Genomic DNA, 26,094 nt, shown 5'->3' with positions numbered 1-26,094 from the left:
GGAATGAAGGTTTTCATGAAACTGGAGGAGACCTGGGGTGTCTGCTTTAGTGGGTGGGTAAGGGGACTTCATGTCCTAAGTGCCAGCGCGGCCTGATTAGATTCTCTGTGATGGAGCAGGTTTCCAAATGTGAAGGAAGAGTTTCGGGAAAGAAGGCCCTCACTTCCCCTAATGAGAGGGTGTGAAGCCTGAGGTCCCCCAGCCAGTCCACCAGCTGTCACTCTGAGGACAGGTCCACTGACCCTGGGAGGGTAGAATCAGGAGATAGAAGAAAGCCAGGGAAGTACGGCCCTGCTGAAATCATGGAGCCACTGGCTTGGCCGTCCAGGTCACCTAATCACTTTCATTGCTCAGTTGTTTTCTAAGTTTTGATTTCAAAATACTTTCAAACTTCCAGATGTCCATCTGAAGATGAATGGATAAGAAAGCTTTGGTACATATACCCAATGGAGTATTTTTCAGCCATCAAAAAGAATGCATTTGAATCAGTTCTAATAAGGTGGATGAAATTGGTGCCTATTATACAGAGTGAAGTAAGCCAGAAAGAAAAACATCAATACAGTATACTAACGCATATATATGGAATTTAGAAAGATGGTAACCTTAACCCTGTATACGAGGCTGCAAAAGAGACATAGGTATATAGAACAATCTTTGGGACTCTGTGGGAGAGGGTGAAGGTGGGATGATTTGGGAGAATGGCAATGTAGCATGTATATTATCATATGTGAAATGAATCATCAGTCCAGGTTTGACAAATGATACAGGATGCTTGGGGCTGGTGCATGGGGATGACTTGGAGGGAGGATATGGGGAAGAGGGAGGTGGGAAGGGGGTTCAAGAAAGGGAACACATGTACACCTGGGGCGGATTTGCCTCCAATAAAATAAAAAAAAAATAAATAATTCATATCCTAAAAAATAAATACTTTCAAACTTCCAAAAGTTTCCAAGAGTAGTTCAGAAAACCCTTATTTTCCATTTATACTGATTCGCCAATTTGTATCACTTTGTCCCCTGCAGTTGGATCCTCTCTGAGCCCAGTGAGAGCAGTGGACATCATACCCCTTGAGCATGTGCTTTTCCAAATGTTCTTCAGAACAGGGACCTTCTCTCACATCCTGTCATCCAGGACTGCAGCTTAATCTTATTTTTTTTTTCATTGTGAGGAAGTCTTTTTAAGAAAAAAATCTTAGTTAACAAAGGTGGTACCATGGTAAAGGATCCACCTGCCAAAGCAGGAGATACAAGTTCAATCCCTGAATCAGTAAGATCCCCTGGAGTAGAAAATGGCAACCCACTCGAGTATTCTTGCCTGGAAAATCCCATGGACCAAGGAGCCTGGTGGACTACAGACCATAGGATCACAAAGAATCAGACATGACTGAACACGTACTATAACAAAAGATTTTAACAAGTTTCACTTAGCAAAATACATCCAAAAAGAAATCACAGTACAAAGAAAGTGGTAAGACAAGGCCTCACCAGTTCCTACAGTATTAGTAATGTGTCTCAATGTTCAAAACTTTTAAAAAGCTTAAAGTTAACCTAAAAGATTTTAAATAAAAATAAACTAGAATGAGCAAATATAAGAAATGTCCTCTTTGATTTAGGAGTATGATACAGTTGTTTAAGCCACAGATACCAATTTTAATCAATTTTCCCAGTAACACCCTCTAATTAAGTGTCTGTGTGTATGTGTGCGTGCGCGCTCCGTTGTGTCTGACTCTCTGAGACACAATGATTGTAGCCTGCCAGGATCGTCTGTCCATGGGGTTTTCCAGGCAAGAATACTCAAGTGGGTTGCCATTTCCTCCTCCAGGGGATCTTTCTGACCCAGTAATCAAATCTGTGTCTCCTGCATTGATGACTGGATCCTTTTACCACTGAGTCACCTAGGAAGCCCAGTACCCTCTATAGCATGTTTCTTTCTCTAAGTCCAGTATCATGAGTTTTGGGAGGGTTGGGTCTCTTTAATCTCTTTTAATCTGGAACGATTTCTATTCTTCCTTGTCTTTCATGACATCAATATTTTTGCAAAATCCAGGGCAGTTTTTTTGTCGAATGTCCCTTAGGTGGAGCATATGTGGCTTCCTTATGACAAGTTTCAGGTCCCCTGCCTCCTGTTGGGATGCACTGTAACTCATGTTGTGTTCATCTCAGGCCTGGAGGAACACGCCGTCTCTCTGGCCTCAGTGAGGTATTAATCTCACTCACCTGGTCCTGGCATTGTCTGGTTTTTCCACTGTTAGATTACCCTCATTCCTCTTGCAATTAATCAGCCATCTATAAGGAGACATAACTGTTTCTTCTTAAGCCAATTAGAATTGGGTTTTCTGTTACTTACGACATAAAAGCCCTTCACTGAGCCAAGGGCCTATTTATAATGTGGGATTAATTGCTCATTACCGTGGGGGAAACAAGCAAGCGATTATAATGAGAAAAATCGGAGGAGTTTCTTAAAAGCTCCAATTGTGGTCACATGGGAGCAGAGCTGGACCACAGTATGTGGGTATCCTGAGAGGACTTACCATCCAGTGATGCTTCTTAATCTTTGAATTTATTTTGCAAATGACGGACCCCCCCAAAAAAGATTCTCTAGTCATAAAAATTACATCCTCAGTTCAAAATAGGTTGATCATTTGTTGCACTGAGTAATGTAACATTTTAACTCATTTTCAAGTAAATCAAATTTTTGCAACAGTTTGCAAGATAGGGTCTGTTGCTTCCATTTTCACCTGGAAAGTGTAAGTTATGTTCACAAAGAGTAGTGGTTATTTATAGGGTCAGAGAAAGTTTATTCAAAATATGTTTGTGGATTTTATGTTGGTAAAGGTGTTTGCATTAATTGTGAATTCAGTACCAAGTGAGCAGCATTCCTAGAAGAAATAGGGAACCAGAGTCTGAGACAAGGATTCTTGTAGAAGTTGTTGTCTGGGAGGTGATCTCAGGTAAGTGGGGCTGGACACAGGGAAAGGGGAGCAGCCATTAAAGTGTGTGTGTGTGTATGTGTGTGACTGTGATTGTCTTGGTTTGGCTGCCCCCAAAAGCAGACCCCAAGATAAGGATTCAAGTGCAGATAGTTTGCACGGGAGAGTTTTTTATGGACCAAACTTTAATATCTCAGAGACATCCCAATGCATTACTGTGGGTGTCATAGACGCTTCTGTCCATGCCACTAGAGCAAGAATCGAAAACTCTGGAAGTTACAGCAATGGCCTCTCTGGATACATAAAAGCAGCATATCGCAGCATGTCACAGAGTACAAATAAGGAGCCATTGAACAGAGCGGAGACAGGCAGTGGCCAAACGTCCTAGCAGAAGGGCAGGGAAAGTCCAGAAAGAGTCAGAGAGGCTCAGACATGAGTTTGGGTTGATTCTTATTACAGCTGGTCAGAGGAAACCGAAGTTCAGATCTCCCATGGCTGCCGTGGAAATTCACAGCAAAGAGAACCTTTGGTCACTTGTCACCAGGAGGTCACGCAAGGAGGGAGAGCTGAGGCTTAGGCAGCAACCCAGACCCCGGCCAACATCTCTGCACCAGCTCTGAGCCCGTCATGAGGAGGGGGAGGGAAAAGGCTGTGTGATCAAACCAGCTCCCTGGGGGCGACTGGAGCCTCATCTCACAGGGACCCTGGGAGACAGCACAGGACAGCCCCCGAGAGCTTTCCCACCTGGGTGGTCAGGGAGCCGGGAGTCATGTACCTTCAGCATCTCACCTGCCCACGGCTACCAGCCTCGGACTCATTAACTTGCTGGCCCAGGTTTGCTGTGTGGCTGGAAGTGACAGCGTGCAAATGTCAGGTGTGAAAACACCATGAGGAGGGGGCTGCTGAGCAGGAATGTTCTCAGTGTCCAGTATTGTGGGAGCTCCATTCCGGAAGGGACAGGGCCAGTCTGCACACACATCACTACTGAAAGCAGATGGGAAAAGGGCCCTGAGTACTCACCCAGGGACTGTGGACATTAGACTCCTAAAAGCAGGTTTTTCCCCATGCAGCGCAGCAACAGGAAGCGGGAGGCTGGAAGGGACCAATCCCTCTGGGAATGGAGAGGAGCAGACAGACAGTGGGGACCACAGACAGCAGCAAGATGCTGAAACCATTAAGGGTGCTGCGGTCCAAGGTCTGAGTGCACATGGAGGATGGGGGTGGTGGGGGGAGATGACAGAGGTTTGGACGAAAGACCCTGCAGGACTGGGCGTGATTGATGGGTAGAGTGAAGTGGGGATTCAAGCCTGGTGCTGTCATTAAGAGAGGGGAGCCTGGACTTCAGGGGAAAGGAATGTTGCGTGGAAAGTCAGCATTTCAGAGACAGAAAGCAAAAAAGAGTGCTTCCTTTTGTACTTTTTTGTAGACAGATCTTTCCGAGTTCGGCAAACGGAGTGGGGAGGTAGGGGAAGAGGACCCCACAAACACTTTGTGGTTTGCTTTTGCTTTGTTTTTGTTCCCCCTAAATTGGAAGCAGAGAAAACAAAGAGCTGTGATCCAGAAGTCACACACGAGCCTGCCAGCTGAGTGATTTGACTTCTGTCCACTCCTTTTGTGCACCTTAGTGGAATCATAGAGGGATTGAAAATAATCAAAGACAAGGAGCAGGAAGGAAAAGGAAGCACTCGAGCTCTGAGAACAGAGTCCGCGATGAAGGCTTGGTTAAACTAGTAGCTTTGGGCTGCGGGGGAGCCTTGTGTATATAGGTGGAGGAGCCCCTGATGCCCTAGCAGGCAGGTGAGATGAGGATATGTGGGTAGAATCCTTTGTCAATTAAAATAGCACAGACAGGTTAGGGCCCTGTTCCGAGAGTAGCGGGGCGATAGCTTTGTCATAGTCAAACCCCCGGCCCCAATTTGGGTTAGGCCAATGGGGACTGTGAAGGCTTCCCTGGTGGCTCAGTGGTAAGGAATCCGCCTGCCAATGCAGGAGACATGGGTCAGGAAGGTTCCCTGGAGAAGGAAATGACAACCTACTCCAGTATTCTTGCCTGGGGAACCCCATGGACAGAGGAGCCTGGCGGGCTATAGTCCGTGGGGTGGCAAAGAGTTGAGCATTACTTAACAACTACACAACAACAAAGGGTACTGTGAGGAGGATGGTTTGGCCCTGCTTTGAAGCAGACATAAACTATGTCCCTGGCTTTGATGGAAACACTCTCACTCTCTGGACAAAAGCAAGAGTGTGAGGTCCTCAGGAGGATAATAGAATTCACCTCTAATCCTCCCCTTTTTGGGGGACCTGATACAACCATCCAAAGAGAGGGAGGGCTTGTCTTACCAAGATAACCAGCCTGGGTGGATTCTTAGGCACGTTATCCAGTGTTCTGTTATCTGCAGTAACTGGGGGTCAATAGAAGCTGATTGTCGAGGGTCATAAATATCCCCAGCCGCAAAGCAAGAGTGCGTATGGGACCTTGATCTCAGACCCAGGGTTGAGTGTTTGTCAGTGCTGACTGGACCGCCACGTGAAGGATGCTGGGAGGGCAGAGGCAGCTGGTGTAGGATGAAGGCAGGATTGGGGGATCAGGGGCAGAGTTCAGGAGGGGGAACCCATAGTGAAGAGGCAGCAGAGTTTCAGGATAGAGGGGGAAGGAGAGAAAGCAGAGAAGGAATGCCATAGCTGGGCTGCTGTGAGGGAGCGAGCCTGGCCCCATAAACTGGAATTAAAAGCTCAAGAGAATTAGGAGGCCTCAGAACTATTGACTCCAAGCCTGTCCATTTTCTCCAAAGGGTATAACCTGGTCACTTGGGATAAGCCTTACTCTCCTGCAAAACAAAAAAGGTTGAGTGAGGGTGGGAGAACCCCAGAGCAGTAGTGGAACCGGTGTCCATGTCCATCCTTTCCGGGGTCCTAGGATGACCCAGCTGCCCTCCAGTAGTGACCTTAGTACCCCTCTAACCTCATCCCTCCTGTGGAAGAAGTCTGCAGGGCCAAAGGCATGCCTATCCAGAGACCCCATCCCCCGCCACCTCTGGCTCCAGATTCTCCGCCCTCAGAATCCCTGTCCGCATGCCCCATACCCTCGTGCACAGGCTCCCCCATGTCCCTCTGCGCTAGGGGTAGCTCCACTTCTGGATATATAGTTAGTACTTCAGTTGCACCAACTACATCAGTACATCTCCATAGGCTGCAGGGTTTGGGAGGGAAAGAGAGATGGACAGGACTCAGATAGGAAGGCTAGGGTGTCCACTGAGCTGTCCCAGGGAAAAGTAGGGTGACAAGCCGGGGAGGTAGGTTCAGGATGGCCCCGTGTCCCCACAGTCAACACAGAACCCTGAAGAGTCTGAAAAATTTTAAATCGCAGCCAGGCTTTCCAAGTCCTTACACGGTCCATCTGCCATGGTAGGAGAATAGAACACGTTTTACAATTTGTCTTATCGTTTTGATGTATAACTTAAAAAAATTCAGACACAAAGTATGAGTCTCCATTTGTCCTCTCATCCCAGGTGCTGAAAGGACTGGCATCCACCCAGCATCCCCTTGGAGGAATGAGAGCCCAGACAAGGGCAGTGGCATGCTGTCTGCACTGTCCACTCAGACCCTCCGTCCATGGGTCCATTGACCTCAGTGCCTTTGCTCTTCTTTTTCCAGAGGTCTGAGCCCAAGGCTGTCATTATGACCCAAAGCTCTCTCCCTCTGACATGTGTCCTCTCACACAAATGCTCCAGATGAAAAAGGGTGATCCAGCTATGCCTCCCCCCGGTTCCCCTGTTCTCCAGACTCACTGTGCCTGCCTGCTTGGCCTCCCTGCCCTCACATCAGTCAGACTGCCCAAGAGGAAAGGAAGGGGTAGACCCTTGAGAGGAAACCGCTAAGCTTCAAAGAGAGCCTGCAGAAACTCTGTGGTAGTTGTAGCCTGTGCCAAACCCAGTCATACTGAATATGAAACTGGATTTGTGAAAAGCCCCAATTGTATGTGCTTATCTCTCCCAGCAAAACTGCAGATGTGCCTGGCCAGCTGAGAGAGACTTTTAAACATGCCTGAATTTCAGAGGCACAATTTCAAACAAAACCCATCTTTTTGATGATGGCAGCAGACATCACTGAGAACCTTACTGAGCTCTGTGGGCTTCTGTGACTCTTTGGTAGCCAACATAAAATATTAAATTATTTTGGAGAGCAACTGTTTATTTGTATATGTGTCTCCTTTGATAACACCGATTCTGACTGTGAGATAGAATTAAATACATTGTTCATAGGGCACTTACTCTGTGTAGAAGTGTTTCATTACTTTGATAATGGATGGTGTGCTTCTATTCAGCACCCCACATGGAATGTGCAGAATCAGGAGGATATTTCCAGAGAAGGCTTAGCTATTCTCTAGCCCACTTCCTAAGAGCAAGGATGGGAATTTTAAGGGTCTAATCCCTGTAACACATGATCCAGGTACATGCACAGACCAGAGAAGCCTACTTGCTCAGTCAGTTTTATTTTATTGGGTGTTTGGCAGCTTTCGTGGATTTATTTTGCTTTGTGGTCTCCAGCGAAGCTGTTCTGGCTTGGACACATACCTGGAGGCCTCTCAAGGATTGTGATTTGTGCAGAAATGAAAGATCTGAGAAGTATGAGTGGCTGAGGATGTGGAGACAACAGCAGGTCTGTGTGTTATAGAGAAAGGAGAGGCTTTCAGATCATGTACTTTGCAGGAGAGATCCAGCCACAGAGAACACATGGGCTCCATAAACCAAAGCCTTGTGTTTCAGGGCGGTGTAAAGAGCATTTGTCCAGTATGCATGGGTCAACAGTGCATGTTCCTGGCATTCGAACTTTCTCTTCTTTCTGAGGCTGTGTTCTTCCTGAATTCTTATTCTTGGATGAAGTCATTCCCTAAAAACCCTTGCTTCCAGATTCCATGATGTCTCTGTAAAGTCTCACATGCATTTATGCAGCACATAAGTGCCAGGCGCCATGAAAGGTCCTGGGGAGACCACTGTGAATAAGGCATGTGGATCCCCTGTGTCCAGATAGGTAAAGGAAGCTCTTTTTCTTCTTCTCTCCAACCTCTAAGGATGTGGAACATTTGGAATTGAAAACAGCAGACTGAGCATATGGCCTCTTTCAGTGTGCTTGATGCTACCGCTTAACTTGGTGAAGATGATAACCAGAAATAGGTCGTGTCTTAGTAGGAACAAATAATGTGGTTTCATGGATAAAGCACTGGTTTCCATCTGGGAACTTTATTTCTTACTTTTGCTGTCCTGTATGACTTTGGCGTGTGAAGAATCAAGTGAAAGTAACCTCTTCAGATGGTGAAGGGGTGGTGGAGAAAGGGTGAGGTTGGTGCAGTGGGAGCTGGAGTCAGTTTGCTCTGCTCACTAGAGTTGACTTAAATTTTCATGAATGCTGCAGGCTCACTGATAGCATGTTGGTAGTTTGAAATTGGCCACTATAAGTAAAACAGGGGAGTGAGAAAGTTGACATAAAACTCAACATTCAAAAAACTAAGATCGTGGCATCCAGTCCCTTCACTTCATGGCAAATAGATGGGGAAACAGTGGAAACAGTGACAGGCTTTATTTTGTTGGGCTCCAAAATCACTGCAGATGGTGATTGCAGCCATGAAATTAAAAGATGCTTGCTCCTTGGAAGAAAAACATTGACCAACCTCAGTTCAGTTAAGTTCAGTCACTCAGTCATGTCCAACTATTTGCAGCCCCGTTGACTGCAACACACCAGGCTTCCCTGTCCATCACCAACTCCCAGAGCTTACTTAAACACATGTCCATTGAGTCGGTGATGCCATCCAACAGTCTCATCTTTCTTCTCCTGCCTTCAATCTTTCCCAGCATCAGGGTCTTTTCAAATGAGTCAGTTCTTCGCATTAGGTGGCCAAAGTATTGGAGTTTCAGCTTTAGTATCAGTCCTTCCAATGAATATTCAGGACTGATTTCCTTTAGGATGGACTGGTTGGATCTCCTTGCTGTCCAAGAGACTCTCAAGAGTCTTCTTCAACACCACAGTTCAAAAGCATCAATTCTTCGCACTTAGCTTTCTTTATAGTCCAACTCTCACATCCATACATGACTACTGGAAAAACCATAGCTTTGACTAGATGGACCTTTGTTGGCAAAGTAATGTCTCTGCCTTTTAATATGCTGTCTAGGTTGGTTGTAACATTTCTTCCAAGGAGCAAGTGTCTTAATTTCATGGCTGCAGTCACCATCTGCCATGATTTTGGAGCCAAAAATAAATAAATAAAGTCTGCCACTGTTTCCATTGTTTCCCCATCTATTGGCCATGAAGTGATGGGGCCAGATGCCATGATCTTAGTTTTCTGAATGTTGAGTTTTAAGCCAACTTTTTCACTCTCCTCTTTCACTTTCATCAAGAGACTCTTTAGTTCTTCTTCGCATTCTGCCATAAGGGTGATGTCATCTGCATATCTGAGGTTATTGATATTTCTCCTGGCAATCTTGATTCCAGCTTGTGCTTCATCTAGTCCAGCATTTCTCATGATGTACTCTGCATATAAGTTAAATAAGCAGGGTGACAATATACAGCCTTGACATACTCCTTTCCTGATTTGGAACCTGTCTGTTATTCCATGTCCAGTTCTAACTGTTGCTTCCTGACCTGCATACAGGTTTCTCAAGAGGCAAGTCAGGTGGTCTGGTATTCCCATCTCTTGAAGAAATTTCCACAGTTTTTTTGTCATCCACACAGTCAAAGGCATTGGCATAGTCAATAAAGCAGAATTAGATGTTTTTCTGGAACTCTCTTGCTTTTTCAATGATCCAACAGATGTTGGCAATTTGATCTCTGGTTCCTCTGCCTTTTCTAAATCCAACTTGAACGTCTGGAATTTCACGGTTCATGTACTGTTGAAGTCTGGCTTGGAGAATCAAATTCCTTATGATTATACAGTGGAAGTGAGAAATAGATTCAAAGGATTAGATGTGATAGACGTGTACCTGAAGAACTATGGATGGAGGTTCGTGACATTGTACAGAAGGCAGGGATCAAGGCCATCCCCAAGAAAAAGAAATGCAAAAAGGCAAAATTTTTTGCAAAAAGACCCTGATGCTGGGAAAGATTGAAGGCTGGAGGAGAAGGTGATGACAGAGGATGAGATGGTTGGATGGCATCACCAAGTCTATGGACATGAGTTTGAGCAAGCTCCAGGAGTTGGTGATGGCCTGGCGTGCTGTGCTCCACAGAGTCACAAGGAGTTGGACTAAACTGAACTGATAGAGTATTTCCCCTTCAAAGTTGGCAAATGCTAAAACTTGGAGGTTTTAATCCCCAGAAAGTCAGTTGTTGAATATTTGCCAGCATATCACTGATTAAAGGGGAGGATAAATATTCTAATGATGGAGCAGAAAGTGTGGAAAGGCACAGGCAGCAGACCCCCTTGCACCTTTGGAATGGGGATAGAAGAGGTGGAAATGTGTCTTTGGATTGTCTTCCTCAACCCTCAGTTGAAGCATCTTCCTTCAGATGGTCTAAAGGCCTCTGCTCCTTATATTCATCTAGGAAACCCCCACCAGAGGTGACATCCGCAAGTTCTGTCCTGGCTTGATGGGGCTTTTTCTTTATCAGTATGTATTTTTTTCCAAGGTCTTTATTTTTTTTTAACTCAAGTATAGTTGATTTATAATGTTGTGTTAGTTTCAGGTGTGCAGCAAAGTGATTCAGCTTTATTCGTCTTCAGATTCTTTTCCATTATAGGTCATTACAATATACTGAGTATAGTTCCCTGTGCTAAATAGTAGGTCCTCCTTATTGGTTATTATTGGTTATCTGTTTTACATATAGCAGGGTATAACTGTCAATCCACAGATAATTTGTGAATTTATTCCTCCCCCGCTTCCTCTTTGATAACCATAAGTTTGTTTTCTACGTCTGCGAGGAGTCTGTTTGTTTTGTAAAGAAGTTCACTGTATCATATTTTAGACTCCATGTATAAAGGATATCATATGATATTTGTCTTTCTCTGGCTTACTTCACTTAGTGTGATGATCTGAGGATGTAAGATGATCAGCATCCATGTTACTGCAAGTGGCATTATTTCATTCTTTTTTGTGGCTGAGTAGTATTCCATTGTATTAATATCCATAGCACATCTTATTGATTCCTCTGTTGATGAACATTTAGGTTTCTTCCAAGTCTTGGCTTTTGTAAATAGTACTGCAATGAACATTGGGGTGCATGTATTTTTTAAAATTAGAGAGTTTTTGTCTTTTCCAGATACATGCCCAGGAGTGGGATTACTGGGTCATATGGTAACTGTATTTTCAGTTTTTAAGGTACCTCCACACTGTTATCCACAGTGGCTGCACCAATTTATACCCCCACCAGCAGTGTAGGAGGATGACAGCTCGCTGCGACAGAGAAGCAAGACGCCCACACTTAAGGCAAAATGTCCTGGTTTGAATTACCAGGTGTAGGGGACACTGTTCAGTCCTTCCCATCTCCTTTGGGTACTGGGTGTTTCCAGGCACACTGGCCTGATTTCCAACTACCAGCTTTGCCCGAGGGCTCTCTTTGGTTCCAAAAGTCCACTCTACCCATACCAGGGGTATTTGGGAGCAGCTGGTGACCCAAGGCCCCTTGGGGGCAGCTTCCCACTGCTACCTGGGGGAAGTTGAACAAATATCCCAGCTCCCTAACCCCTCAGTTGGCATCCAAGACCAGTCTACACTGGCTTTCAGAGCTCCCAACCCTGGAGGGCTGCAGTCCACTCGCCCCTGGCTGCTTGCTTGATGCTGCACTTTGCCCTTCCTCCCCTGTGTTACACCCTCTCCTTGACCAGTGCCTCATGAAGGCACCTCTAATGAACCACTTGGACACGAATTCTTAACTGAGGGTCTCTGGAGACAGTTTACTCAATTTTTTTTAAAAGTGTGTTACTTCATCTATTGTATCTTCAGTGTGGACTCCATCCAGGTGCTGCCAGGTTATAAACTTTCAGTTAAAATGAACCAGCAGCGTAGACCCTTTTGGGGCTTCCCAGGTGGCAAAGTGGTAAAGAATCCGCCTGCTAGTATAGAAGATGCTGCAAGAGACACGGTTTCTGTCCCTGGGTCGGGAAGATCCCTTGGAGAAGGAAATGCAACCCACTCCAGTATTCTCGACTGGGAAATCCCAAGGACAGAGGAGACTGGCGGGCCACAGTCCATGGGGTCACAAAGAGTCAGACATGGTTGGGCGCACACGCACACACACATACACACACACCATTGTAGACACACACACACACACACCCCATTGTAGCCAGAGGACTTAGGGAAGGAGAACTCTAAACAGGTGCTCACATGTAGACAGTAAGCCCAAGGGAGGCCTGGAGGGTGTGACTTCCCTCCATGGTGTCCTCTGGGTTCAGGGCTGATGCGGCTTACGGGGCTTCTTCACTTACGTGTGGTCATTGCACACGTGCGCTGGCTGTGACCACCGACTACATGGCGCTTTTCAAGTGAGGAGCTTAAAAGACACATGCTTCTGAGAATGACCTTGGGGGCTACCCTTCTCCCTTCTTAGCCCTATTCCAGGCAGCAGCCCCAAGGTCCGAGGAGCGTCACTCAGAAGGGACAGGGAGAAGGAGGCAGGCCGTAACTCTTAGATGGCCCGAGGGGTCAGATGAGGGCAGCGGGGGGGGGTGAGGGGGCAGTTTCCCATCGGTGGGGAGGAGGAGCTTGTAGCAGCCAAGCTGCCTGCCTGTGTCCAGGGCACATTCACTGCCCTTGGTGGAGGCATCCACGCCTGCTTTGCAGGCATTGGCAAAGCTTCTGCAGCATCTCTGTGAGACCCCGTTTTCCAAGGGGAAGGCCCTCCCCTGGAATTGGTTACAGGACAATCCTGTGAGTGGCTGAAATGTACAGTCTCACTGTGAACACCTTCCTAAAAAAAAAAGATTATTTTTATTCTCCTCGGTTACTCTTGTGAAAGTCAAGACACAGAGCATTGTTTCTATTTCACTTTAAAAATAGTTACCAAGAGCCTGGGAATACAGTTCTTCTCTTCTGGTTTCTTACTTCCCGTAAATTAGTTTTTCTTTTCAACAAAAGATGTTTATGATCTTCAAAATGCTTTAAAGAGTTTAACGACTAAGAGAAAAAAATCAGTGCTGGGCAGGGAGACAAGATGCTCAAAGAACAAATTTTAAATTTAAATAACTTGAATCGTCCAGCCAGGGGCTGGAATAGAGAGTTTTCTATCCAACTTGTAAAATCCTTGGTCATACAAAGATAATTACGGAAATATTCAGAGACCTTCACTGGACCCAGACGCAGACCCGCCCCACTGGCTCTTACCTCTTAGTAAAGACAAAAAACATTCAAAAGAGGGAGGACCTGCCATCGTCAGAGCCACTCAAAGAACCAGGCAGAAAGGTGACATGCCTGTCCCAGGACCGGTCTCGACCTGACAGGTCCCCAGGGGGGTGAGTCACTTTCTTCTACTTCAGTTCGTGTGGCTGTAAAATGATTATAATAATGAGAGCTTGTTTACCAAGAGCCAAAGTCCACTTTGCCTCGCTTCATTCAGCTGCTAGAAGGAAGAAGGAAGACGGGAGTGATTAGAACGCTTTCAGGGCCGACTTGCACAGCAGCAGGCGATGAGAAATTCCAAGAAGCTGAGTCTTTTAAACCAGACTTGTGAGTAGAGGTCGCCAGAGTCAGTATTACTGCTGCCGCTTTGGGGGTTCAAACTTGAACCTGAGGCGAACGGATTAGAACGGTAGAGGCTGGCTAAATAAATCAGGGAGGGGGGGCGGCTGGGGTCCGAATCGTATGCAGCCTCTCTTGCCAAGATCTGGCAAGCTGCAATTTTAAGCAATAGCTGGAAACTTGCCAGTGACTTGGCTCCGTGGCTCAGTGAACTGGAGCCCGAGTGCCGGGTGTTACAGCCCTGCAGCCCAAGGTCAGGCGGTGGTACCCCGGCACTGTCCCCAGCAGCTCCCAGTGGAAGGGGCTGGAAGGCTGGCTGGGAGCGGTTCTGCTCAGCACAGCCCACACCACCTGGAGCCCGATTGGACGGCGCAGTGAGTCCTGGACACTGAAATCCCAGGACAGACTTCACCTCGGCACTCGCTCTTGGGGCCACATGGAAGCCATCGCCAGGCTTCCTCCAAAGTGGCCGAGCCTGGCATAGGGGAAGAGTTGGGAATACTCGCTTCCTGCCTTTGTCCTGTAGTTGGACCACAGCGCCGGCTCTGTTTACATTCTTTCAGTGCTGTTATTGAAAGGGCTTGGCCGTGTCCTTCCAAAGGGTTCGCAGTGTCCTTTGGTCCCATTCGGGTTTTCTCTCTCTCTCTTTTTTGCTAGTGTTCAGCTAGCATCTGGAAAGATCCACTGGACACGCTGGGCTCCTTTTTGGAGACTCTGCTCCACTGTTCAGGGAAACCAGGAAAGGAGCAAGCTTCCATCGTGTAAGTTTGGAGGAATTTGACAGCCTCTCTAACTACCGTGCCTTTTCTGTTTGTTGGTTCAGTCTGTTTGTGTACTGGGGTGGTTTTAGGATGAGATTGTTGGTGAGGGATCCCCACGGTAGGTGGGAATCAGGTGAGAACCACAAGTGGAAAGAAAGTCTCCTTATCAATTGTATTAGATTTCTGTCCATGTTGAGTTGGGGTGTCAGAGGCTATGGTTTGGGAAGGAAACTACTGCTCCAATAGGAAAGACCTGACACCCAAACTTCTTCCGGACCCTTGAGAGCTTTATTTGTAAGAATTTGAATAATGTGGATATACTTTCCGCTTGCATTTCATTCTCTGCAAAGGACATGCTGTGGCCCTTGGCAGCCTGTCTTTGTCACCTGCTCCCATAGCCTTTTGAAGAAGCGGAGATGGAACCTGCATCCTCCGGAAGAAATGTAATGCATCTGCCAATTCCACACAGAATCCAGACTGGTCATTTCCTTGAGGACTGCTTGAGGTGGACGTGTTCACGTTCAGTTTTCAGGAAGCTAATTAAGCTGGTAAACTTGAGGAATCCAGACTGCTCAGTGGTTATAGACAATATTCCCTGCCTGTCCTGGCTCATCAGAAAGGGTTTGTATACGGAAAACTTCTGAACAGAACAAAGGGACTTAGGTCTAGATGAGGAATGAAGTCTTGGCTCTCAATGTGCCATTCCTTCACTGCTGTGCAATGTCAAATTCCTTGCCGAGAAAGCATCTGGAAGGAAAAGAATTACAGGCATTAGGCTTGGATTCAAGTGTACTTTTTTATTTGTGTGCTTCTTGGCTGAAACAGTTAATCATTTGCCCCTCAAGATTCCACTGTGGTTGTGGTTCTGCTCCGTGCTCTGAAGACAGCACTGTTTTCCTTTTGGGGGCACTCCAGTCCCTTTACTTTGCTAATTAAGTGATGAACTTCAAAGGGCCTGGAACTGGGGCTCCTTGCAGCAGCTGAGCCCGTGAACGTGAATCTCAGAGTCAACAGAATTGCCCTGGAAAGCTCACCAGTCTTCTCAGGATGCTTTTGGAAGGTTGACCTTCATCCCAGAGGGATTCCGAGTGGAAAGAATCAGAGGGAAGACAGCTCTGAACCTTTAAAGGGACAGAGCCACAGAGACATAACTAAAATAGGTGACAGCTTCAGAAGAAGGGACGGGTTCACGCTGTGTTCTCATTTTCTGAGATGAAAACCACGGGTCATTGCAGCCCCCTGCAGATGTGAAGGAGTGGCAGGTCTTGGGGCAGAAACGTGCCTGTCTCCAAAGGTCATCACTTCCTAACGCAAGCAGTTCTCTGCGACTTTTCCACTTGTTGACATGTTTATGGGTTGCTGCTGTCTCTGTCCCCCCAAGTTCATGATGAAAGAGCCTCAGCAAAACTGGCAGCAGCTCCTGTGTCTTTGGGGCCTTCCCACCGCACTCCTGCCACTGAACCCCTCTAAGATCCCCCAGATAGATTTTCATTTAATGTTTCTTTTATGGTCCTTCTACTCGGCTGGTCGAGGTTAGGGTCAGCTACCTCTGAGAGCCAGAGAGCAGTTTGATCATCGTACCTGGTGCAGGAGGCCGAATCAGAGATGCTTCCTGAGCGTACACTGACCAGGGCGGGGCCAGCTGCCTGTGTGCATGTGTGTTTTATTTATAAGTGGACGTGGAAGGCGTTGCAGCCGGGAGACAAGATTATTGGGTTTTGACGCTCCAGTGAGGGCAATTCCAGACTCAAATAGCTGCAGTTATGATTCAGAACCCAATCATGCCCTTAAGCTCCCCTCTGCTTTCCAGTGTCCACCTCGCCTCCCCTCGTGTTATCCTGGAGCTGTTTACATGTTGTTTCTTAACACAAACTCATCTCTGTCAGCGGGCACACAAGATTTCATCTGAAGCTTTGATTTCTTAGGAGAAAAGAGAGGGATTTCTTCCCGGTGCCCTTGTGTTGACCTTGCCTGGGGGGAGAGGGCTGGCAGAGCTGTTAATGACCTCATCCCATTCCTGCAGGATTTTCTGGGACACGCAGGGCCTCACTCTTCCGCTGGCCTCTGTGATCGGCCGCATTAAGTCTGTGAGCTTTGGAGCAGATTATAGTGACATCTAGCATTGTCCCTCTAGGACTTGAGCATGAGGTCAAGCAAACACACAGAGCAATCATTATGCTATCCGCAGTCCCCGGGAGCCTCGGCCGTCAGCTGGAGGAGCGGGAGGGGGACGGCGAAGGTGGGGCCGAGTCTGAGCCATGGGCGGCAGGAAATCAGCCTGAAAGGAGATGGAAGGGCTTTGGTGGGAAATAAAACGGCACTCTTGTTGTTGATGGAAAAAGATCTTGGCAGGAGGGTTGTTGTGAGTGTTCTGTGGCTTAGAAAGGAATTTCCTACAGGCTGGACTAACCATCACACATGTCTCTACCTTCAGGAGTCCCCGGCGTGCAGGAGAGCCTCATTGGGGGGCCATGTCAGCTCAGACCATGGGCACCTGCGGTCTGGACAAGCGAGGAAGTTTCTTTAAGGTAAAAGGGAGCCTCGATCGGGGTTGCTGACGGGCATCTGGCTCCTGGTGCCGGGCTGCACAGGGAGCTGCAGGACTGCGGAGAGGGGCAGGGGAAGCCTGCTCCCTGAGCCAGCTCTGGCTGGGGAGCTAGCTTGAGCCCAGCTGCGAGCTCCTCCTGGCTTTGGTGGGAGACAGGGGCTTTCGTGAGTCCGTGCTTCCAGACAGGCTCAGCACCCAGGCACGGGGCAATGCCACCTATATGAGACAGGTGAGGCAACCTTCCCTTGTCAACTGCTCACCTGCTCCTTTTTCATCTGGATGGTTTTTGATGGACTCTGGGCTCGGCATCTGAGTGTGCTTTACTCTTGGCTTGATTCTGCGAATCATTTAAGTGCTCATTAAAAGTAGAGAAGGACACACAGATCCCTGGGCCTTACCCTAGACTGACTGAATGCTTTTGCTGGTGTATTTTATCAAACACCCCCAGAGGTCTCTTAAGACAGAACCCAGGCAGCATGATGAAAGCTGGACCACTTTTCTACATGCCTGTTGATGTCAGTGGAGGACCTTGCTGGGTTAATGAGATGAGCTTCTAAGTGGGTATTTTATATACTCTTGAGTGTATGTTTTAAATTAAGACCTGACAATTGTTTCTAATGTACACGAGGGAATTAATTTTCTTTTTATGGTGTTTGCTTTGCTTCCTCTCACTCACCCTCCAAATAATGCAAACTCATTGTAGAAAATTTGGAAAATGCAGAAAATGTAAAATCAGAGGGACATGGAGGTAAAACGTGCATTTGCAATGTGTCACAAGCAGGTGTTCAAATACCAGGTCTTTTCCTCAAAGGGGGAATGAAATAGAGGCCTTCTTATTTTGGAGGAAAACTGACTATATTTACTGATTACCCCACTGTGGTGGGTTGCAGATATAGAGTAATGCACATTTAGCTGCTTCCTGTTTCCAAGAAAACCAAACCTGATTTCCTGTGTCAGTTCTGGGCTCCAAAATTTTCATCAGGAAAGCCTGTTGGTAAAGCAAAGCCAAGTTCATTCAAGCGACTGTCAAAAGAAGATACAGCCAGGGCCTGGACCTGTCAGTGTCTAGGCAAAGAGGGTTAGGAGGTGTCTTTACAGGGTTTAGAGGCCATGCCCGGACTCTTTAAGCTGTGCTTTTTCAGGCAGAGAATTGACTGGGTTTCAGCAAAGTCTGTGGTCACTTAGTACATAATTCAGTTCAGGATGGGTGGATGCACAATGTCAAGAGTCTTAAAGGGAGTCTTTGAGAGTAAACCATTGATCAGCAAAGCTGTTTTCCCAGGTGAGCAAACTAGTGTGCCAAGACAGATTGTTTTGTAGGAATTTCCTGCCATGAACAGCAGATTTATTTATTGGTTTACAATAACTTCCTGGAAGAACTAGTCAAGTCATGTTGACACAGATGGTCTCGATTCTCAGTCCTGAGAGTTGAGCTTTGTCGATGTAGCTGTCTTAGTCCACAAACCATATACTCGATTTGAATCAAACCTGTGTAAAATCCACCAGTAGAGGTACAAGAGGGGGCCCCCAAGTGTCCCGTGGACCAGGCGCTAAGCCGCTAGGCTCCTGACCCATCTCCAGTTCTTGGATTCTGTCTTATGCTGAGATATTCATTTCATCTTGCTGGAAGGGGGGAACCCAAACCCCCCTCCCCGAGGCATTGCCTAAGTAAGTAAGTAAGTAAGTGAAGTCGCTCAGTCGTGTCCGACTCTTTGCGACCCCGTGGACTGTAGCCTACCAGGCTTCTCCGTCCATGGGATTCTCCAGGCAAGAATACTGGAGTGGGTTACCATTTTCCTTCTCCAGGGGATCTTCCCAACCCAGGGATCGAACCCGGGTCTCCTGCATTGGAGGCAGACACTTTAACCACTAAGCCACCAGGCATTGCCTACATCAGCCTAAATGTCGGCTTGTCCGTGATCACCACCCTAGCCTCAGGCTTGTCCGTGATCACCACCCTAGCCTCAGGAAGCAGAGAGTAGCTGAATCTCATGTAGTAGTTAAAGTCCAGGTAAAATGAGAAAATGGGGTCCAAATTGCCTTTGAAAATTCCTAAGAAATTTATTGGACCCAATACTACCTGGAGAAGGAAATGGCAACCCACTCCAGTGTTCTTGCCTGGAGAATCCCAGGGACGGGGGAGCCTGGTGGGCTGCCGTCTATGGGGTCACACAGAGTCGGACACGACTGAAGTGACTTAGCAGTAGCAGTAGCAGTAGCAGCAATACTACCTACTGTTAAGTTCAACATAATCCGTTTTTCCTGCAGTCCTGGGGAAAATCTTTTTTGTTTTAATGTGTTTTCAGTTGAATAACAGGTAAAGTAGTTAACTTGTTACATCCTATGAAAGAATCCATCAGATAGGAAGTGAGAGACTGAGGGCAGGTCTGCTTTTTCTCTCCTGAGTCAAATGCCCTTGAGGAAAATGTGACAAGCAGCCTGAACTTTGTAACTTGGTATTGTCTCCTCTTCCCCACCACAGAGCTTAAAAATTGTTTTGTTTGTTTGTTAGATGCTCCAAGTTGATAGTTACCTTATATTTCTTTCTCTCCTCTTTTTTATAGACATTGTTATTCTTTACTATAGCTATTTCATACTTAGTTATCATGGAATAATAATATCATTTGTTTTTATAGTATTGAAAGTGAAAGTGTTTGTCAGTCAGTAGTGTCCAGCTCTTTGCGACCCCATGGACTGTAGCCCTCCAGGCCCCTCTGTCCATGGGATTCTCCAGGCAAGAATACTGGAGTAGATTACCATTCCCTTCTCCAGGGGATCTTCCTGACCCAGGGATTGAACCCAGGTCTCCCGCATTGCAGGCAGATTCTTTATTAGATAAGTAATATTAATTCAGTTCAGTTCAGTTCAGTTGCTCAGTCGTGTCCGACTATTCCATAATTTTTCCATGTGGTTACCTGCAAAGATGGAGTCAGCTGCCCTTTGGACCTTTAGTATTGACCCCTTGGGGGTTTGTTGTGAAAATGCCGGGTAGTGTTCAGCTGCTGAAATTGGCTGTCCCTCAGCACAGCCCAGAACCCACTAGCTCTTCCTTTATTTCTCAAGCTTCATTTTGACTCACATTGACCAAGCATCTGTGATCAGCCAGGCTCTGTCCTAGGCACCAGGGAGAGAAAAACCAGAAGCCATCCCAGACTTCACGGAGCTTTCAGTCTGGTACCAAAACAGGATATTAATCCAGTATAATAATAAACCCATAATAATAATCATAGGAGAAAACAGTGCTTCGTGAGAGAAGTAAAAGGGACTCTGAGGACAGATAACTCGACATGGGTCCCAGAACAGTCTTTCCTAGAAAGTGGTGTCTGACCTAGAGCTGAGGTTGAATCTAGGGATCAGAGTGACTTTCTTGTGCCACCGTCCTTCCACCCTCCACACAGACTCGCATTGCCTTACATCTGGGTAGGACCACTTCATAAATGTGAGAGTTCGTGGTTACATTCTTGACTCACAGCTGAATTCCACACAGTCATTATCCCTTTCTTGGTTATTAGGGCTCGCCTGATTTTGTGCAAAGCGTGGATCCTTGAAAGGCAATCACCAGACCTCTTTTTCAGCCTCATCTTCCCTACTCAGTTTGTGCTTTTAAGCTAGAGTTGCTAACCACTAGCAGCGAGCCTCGATTTGTGGCTTTGCCTCCATCCCAGCTCCTGGAAGTGACTCAGCTAAGTTGCGGGACATGAGGTCCTGGGTAAGGTGGATGGTCTGAACATTCTGGGGGTAATTGAGAACACCCTGGGGTTACGGTGCTCGTGAAATCTCATCCTGGAATCCTGGCCACAGAAATCCTGTGCTGAACAAACACATGGTCCACAGCCCTTTGCAGCATCATTGCTAATGTTCCTCAACCACCTGTGAGAATAGTATCTTCCTGCCCTGAAAGGTCTTACGTGGGGGAGGCAGCAAAGCTATTTGCACCTACATCAACGTGGACACGGATAGCTGTCACCTTGCAAGGCCATGTGGTGTGGAAGAGACTGTATAAGGAAGACATCATCTGGGCTGGGAGAGTTGTTGGCGGTCCTGGCCCAGGGCTGAGCAGCTCCTCGTCATCTTGGATCCTTCCTTTTGCTGGATCCGTAGCTTCTCCAAGCCACCGCCCGCCTTCCCCATCCAGGCAGCCAGTGCTGGCAGATCACCCTCAGGTCTTCAAGCTCCACCCCTCCTCCCCTTCCCTGCACCCTCCACCCTACCTAGGCTCTAGTTCTTTCCTTGTAGACACCACAGGTGATGCTCAGAATCAGTCTGCACCACCTCTGAATGCAGATGGTTGGTTGGTTGGTTCTTCCCAATCATTCCAGCCATCCGTGTTGCCTGCTTGCAGACCCCAGCTCTCTGCTACATCCAGGACCAGGTCTGCACTCCTCACCTTGACATCTGAGGACTTTCAGACCTCCGCCCAGCTCGTCCTTCTCCCATCCTGCCCCTGTGTCCTCCTGGGTCTGCTCCCGTAGCCCAGACCTCCTCCCAGCTCGTCCTTCACCCATCCTGCCCCTGTGTCCTCCTGGGTCTGCTCCCGTAGCCCAAACTGCCATGTCCTTCCTCTTCCCCACCCTCTGCTTTCTCCCCATCAGGTTCCTAGCTGCCCTTCCAGGCCGGCGTCCACCCCCTTTCTCCATTGACAACAGGGGGCTGAGCTGGTGTCTGCCTGGTAATAGAAATGTCACATAGACCCAGCCTTGGGCCCCAGCCTAGTGCCAGGACATCTCCCTCCATTCATAGCTTGAGCTCTGCCACGAGGGACTTGTTCTGTCTTGTGTTACCATGTTTCTGACCCTGAGGGGGATCCTCTTAGCGCAGTGAAGATGCTGGAAGAGAACCAGTGTGACTGCTGCCGGGCAGTTCTACTTGCTTCCAGGCCTGCCTGCCCTTGGCCGCCCACATTTTGGTAGGGTTCTTTGTTGCTGCATGGCTGATCCCTCTCCTTCCTTTACTCCTGGGACAGGGGAATGGCTGGTCTTAACTGATTGGGAAGAAAATGTGTTTGACCACAGGGCCCCTGCTCTCCTGTGCCTCCAAGCCCTCATTCATCCTGTAGGGAGATGCCCAGAGCCTGGACTCACAAATCATCGGGATGTTTGAGGGCCCAGTTCAGCAGCAGAGGTTCTGTTTGAGAAATCCCATTTTGGTCATTTTACAGTTGGGATAGCAGGTGCATGATGCTTGTCTTTCAGAAACATAAAGCCTGGGGTTGGAGTTCAGACAAGGCTTGGAAGTGCTCTCTGGCCCCATGAAGAACAGAGATGTGACTGGCTTTGAAGAAACCTAATTGCTAAAATCCGACTGCAAAGTAGATAAACTGGGGGTGATGGTTTGCATCAACCCAACCAACTTTCCTTAGTGACTGGTCTCTCCTTGGCATTTGAAAAGTTACTCTGTTTTGAAAACTTTACAGACACATTTTCAATCATCCAGAACTGGCACCCCTGCCCATCTCAGGTCTCAGGGATTCCCAGTATTTGAGTTTTAAGATGATCCTTTGTGGAAAGTCATGTCTCCGAACGCATTGCCTAGGACAAGAAGTCAGTATTGTGTAACAGTGGTCACAGATGGCTGGACTAAAAAAAGTAATAGATAGCCTGTAGATAGATTCATCAGTTCCATCTTTCTAGATTCCATATATATGCATTAATGTGTGTGTTAGTCACGCAGTCATGTTCGACTCTTCGCGAACCCCATGGACTGTAGCCCTCCAGGCTCCTCTGTCCATGGAATTCTCCAGGCAAGAATACTGGAGTGGGTAGCCTATCCCTTCTCCAGGGGATCCTCCCAAACCAGGGAACAAACCCCGGTCTCCCTGGGTCGCATTGCAGGTGGATTCTTTACCATCTGAGCCACCAGGGAAGCCCGAGAATACTGAAGTGGTTAGCCTATCCCTTCTCGGGAAGATCCCTGACTCAGGAGTTGAACTTGCTCTCTTGCATTGCAGGCAGATTCTTTACCAGCTGAGCTACCCGGGAAGCCCATATGTATTAATACACAATATTTATCTTTCCTTTCAGATTTAATTCCCTTTGTTTAACAGGCTTATGTTGATGTATGGCAGAAACCATCACAATACTGTAAAGTAATTATCCTCCAATTAAAAATAAAATTTCAAAAAAAGGAATGGATGGAATACCAAATCACATTTCAGTAGTTTCATGGATCAAATCCCTACATGAATATGTGGGTGCTTGAAAGCCACAGACATGAGCATTTGTCTCCCAATGTGTCCCCTGGATGGTGGACTTCTGTCCACTGACTCTGACCAGGAAAGGACTAAGTGCCTTGCAGTGGAAACAAAATAGTGATTAGAGATTCGGTCAGAGCAATTGACACATGGCTAATTATTCTTCATAATATCGCAAAGCATACCTGACATCTGTATTCGGTGTGTCTTTTCTTTGCTTCTAGAGGCTCACATCTGGAGAGACCTTAGAGCAGTGTTGTCTCCATAGAAATACATAGTAAACTGCAGATGTCATTTTAAATGTTCAAGCAGCCACATTAAAAAAAGAGTAAAATTGATTTTAATATTTTATCTAACAGTATATCTAAAATATTGTCATGTCAGCATGTCATCAAGATAAAGTTATTAATCAGATATTTTACATTTTTATTGGTACCATGCCTTTGAAACCCAGTGTGTATTTTACACCGAGTGTGTCTTGATACAGACTATCAGCATTTTAAGGGCGGTGGAGCCCATGTGGCTGGTGGCTAAGGATTGGAGAGTGAAGGCTTGCATTTTGTCTAGTGTAAACCTCCTCCTTTCACAGAGAAGAAAGCTGAGGTCCAGGGAGGCTGAAGCCCCAGGGGCTGGTTGTTGGTTCACAGCAGTGGTGGGAATGGGGCTCAGCCTGAGTTTCTCATGTGCCCCCCTGCCCCACCCCCAACCTGTGTATACCTCCTGAGGCTTCTGCTCTGGTCCCTTCCCCCCTTCTCCACTGAGATTCCCCCAGGAAACTCCATCTGGAGAGGTCGTGGGGACAGTGTCCTCTCTTTGGAGGACCTATCCCTTTTTTTGGATACACAAGTATATCTTTCACCATCTGCTCCAAATGCCTCCAGGACAGAGATCAACATCCTCTCCCTCCCCAGGAAGGACTTTCTAGGAATGCCCCAAACATTTTGGACAGCGTTTCCTATTCATGTTTTAAAAATGCAGTGGACTTCATGGTTTTATAACATCGCTTTCCCATTACACTTTGGCCATCCCTTTCTGGTACTAAATGTAGCCTGGTTGGGCCTCAGCACATTCTCACTTGCTCCAGGGAACTTCACCTTTTGAACATCAGGAAGGAAAAAGATTCTCCCAGTCCCCCTCAACCACATCATGTCTGCAGGCTTACTTGTAACTCTGAGTTTTCATAACTAGGAGGGTACCCAGGAGGATGGTGTAGGTTTGAAGGACTCTTGTTTCATTGTATGATTTTCAAAAAGTTAAATCATGCAATATAAAATGAACATCTTATACAATTATAAAGTGAACATCTTTTGAAGCTTTATTCAAACCATGCATGAATCTAGACCAGTATAAAGCTGGTTCATAGAATACCTGGACAAATGATGTATTTGTAGTTGACTTAAAAAGTCTTTCTGGGAATTCCCTGGCAGTTCAGTGCCCTGGACTCTGTGCTTCCACTGCAGGGGGCACCGGTTTGATCCCTGGTTGGGGAACTAAGATCCCACATGCCACCTAGTATGGCCAAAAAAAAAAAGAGTCATTTTGTAACAAGTTTGCTAAGTTAAAGTCAAAATGGGTGATAATCCTACATGGGCAATACAACTGTAACCTTTGGGATAATCTTTTCTCTTTTCTGAACAGAAATGTCCAGGCAGACATGTAACTTCACAGTGCCTGAGCCCTTCATTAACAGCACAGAGCAAAGTCAAATACAGATGCAACCCTTAGATAACTAGTGTTTAGGTGACCTAGTGAAACAGTGCCAGAACATGACAATGAAAGGATGTACTCAAAACAAAGGAGTCTTCCGCCTGGAAACTTCAACACTTTCTAATAAACAACCCTTGGATGACAGAGGAATTATAAACTAGAATTTTAGCAATAGCTTCTTGCCATTAACTTTCGGGGTACCAGGTGCCCACTGTCCCAGATAGAAAGCTGCCAAGGGAGGAACTAGTGTGGGATGGAGTCTCCTTTCTCCTTTGCCTTACCATCGAAAGAGGAGCATGGCCTGTCCAAATTCCTCCCCCGCCTTCCTGAAACGCCGACGGGAGGTTCCCCTGAGTTTAGCACGTCCTGACAGAATGTCAAATGATGTCATAAGTCATTCACAACTTAGTATAAATGAGGACTTTCTGAACTGTTAGCTGAGATCAGCCCAGAGAAGAAACTTGAGTTTATGAATGTTGAGGAGAAGGGATGGAAAAAGGCAACTTAGGATCTCTGAGGGGAGGACAGGACTCAGGGACCCACGGTCAGTGGGCTAAGCAAGCAGGGCACCAGTCCACCCAGAGTGGGGAGGGCCTCAGGAAGTAGTCAGTGAAGAGGCCGTGTGGTTCCACATCTTCTTTCACTGCTCAGAGAAAACCATTTCGCTCCTCACAGCTCTTCTGACACCAAATGTGTAGGCTTTTCCTGCACTGACCACTTTAGTTCTCTGTGAACACCAGCAGATGTCCTAGAGTTCAACTCAATTCTAACACTGCTGCTAAGTCACTTCAGTCGTGTCCGACTCTTTGTGACCCCATAGACGGAAGCCCACCAGGCTCCCCCGTCCCTGGGATTCTCCAGGCAAAAACACTGGAGTGGGTTGCCATTTCCTTCTCCAATTCTAACACTACACAGAGTCTAACATTACACAGACCTCCCAGGTTAGAGACTCAGTCCTGCAGGACTGCCCCCCACGTCAAATGCCATCACAAGTAGGGGTTCGTGGTCACCCACACTCTTTCCAGCTTGTACTTAAGTTCAGTACAGGGGACCTCGGAGATAGATATTGTGGGTTCCATTCCAGAATACAACAGTAAAGCAGATACCACACCAATATTTTGCTTTTCCAATGCATATAAAAGCCATGTTTACTATATCCTATAGTCCTTATTAAGGGGCTTTCCTGGTGGCTCAGTGGTAAAGAATCTGCCTGTCAATGAAGGAGATGCAAGTTCGATCCTGGATGGGGAGGATACCCTGGAGAAGGAAATGGCAACCTATTCCAATATTCT

The 26,094-nt window shown here is 47.0% G+C and overlaps 1 protein-coding gene across 9 annotated transcripts in view; it reads left to right on the top strand.

Moving 5' to 3' along the window:
* Window positions 1–26,094, top strand: part of RIN2 (Ras and Rab interactor 2) — a 208,786-nt gene that overhangs the window by 89,824 nt on the left and 92,868 nt on the right. For 5 of the 9 annotated variants that reach the window (XM_088844028.1, XM_055430532.2, XM_055430541.2 and 2 more), the window contains one exon: window positions 16,792–16,885. In XM_088844028.1, the coding sequence (XP_088700154.1) occupies window positions 16,829–16,885 (57 nt within the window). In that variant the 5' untranslated portion in view covers window positions 16,792–16,828. Of the gene's footprint in view, window positions 1–13,350; window positions 13,371–13,425; window positions 13,585–14,253; window positions 14,358–16,791; window positions 16,886–26,094 lie in introns of those variants that run through there. The other 4 variants (XM_088844030.1, XM_055430604.2, XM_055430546.2 and 1 more) reach the window with 3 other exon arrangements.

Source organism: Moschus berezovskii, chromosome 15, assembly GCF_049115385.1.
Source record: "Moschus berezovskii isolate FMDL1 chromosome 15, NW_MosBer_1.0, whole genome shotgun sequence".
In the NCBI taxonomy this organism is placed as follows: Eukaryota; Metazoa; Chordata; class Mammalia; order Artiodactyla; family Moschidae; genus Moschus; species Moschus berezovskii.
This window is presented reverse-complemented; position numbering and strand designations above follow the sequence as displayed.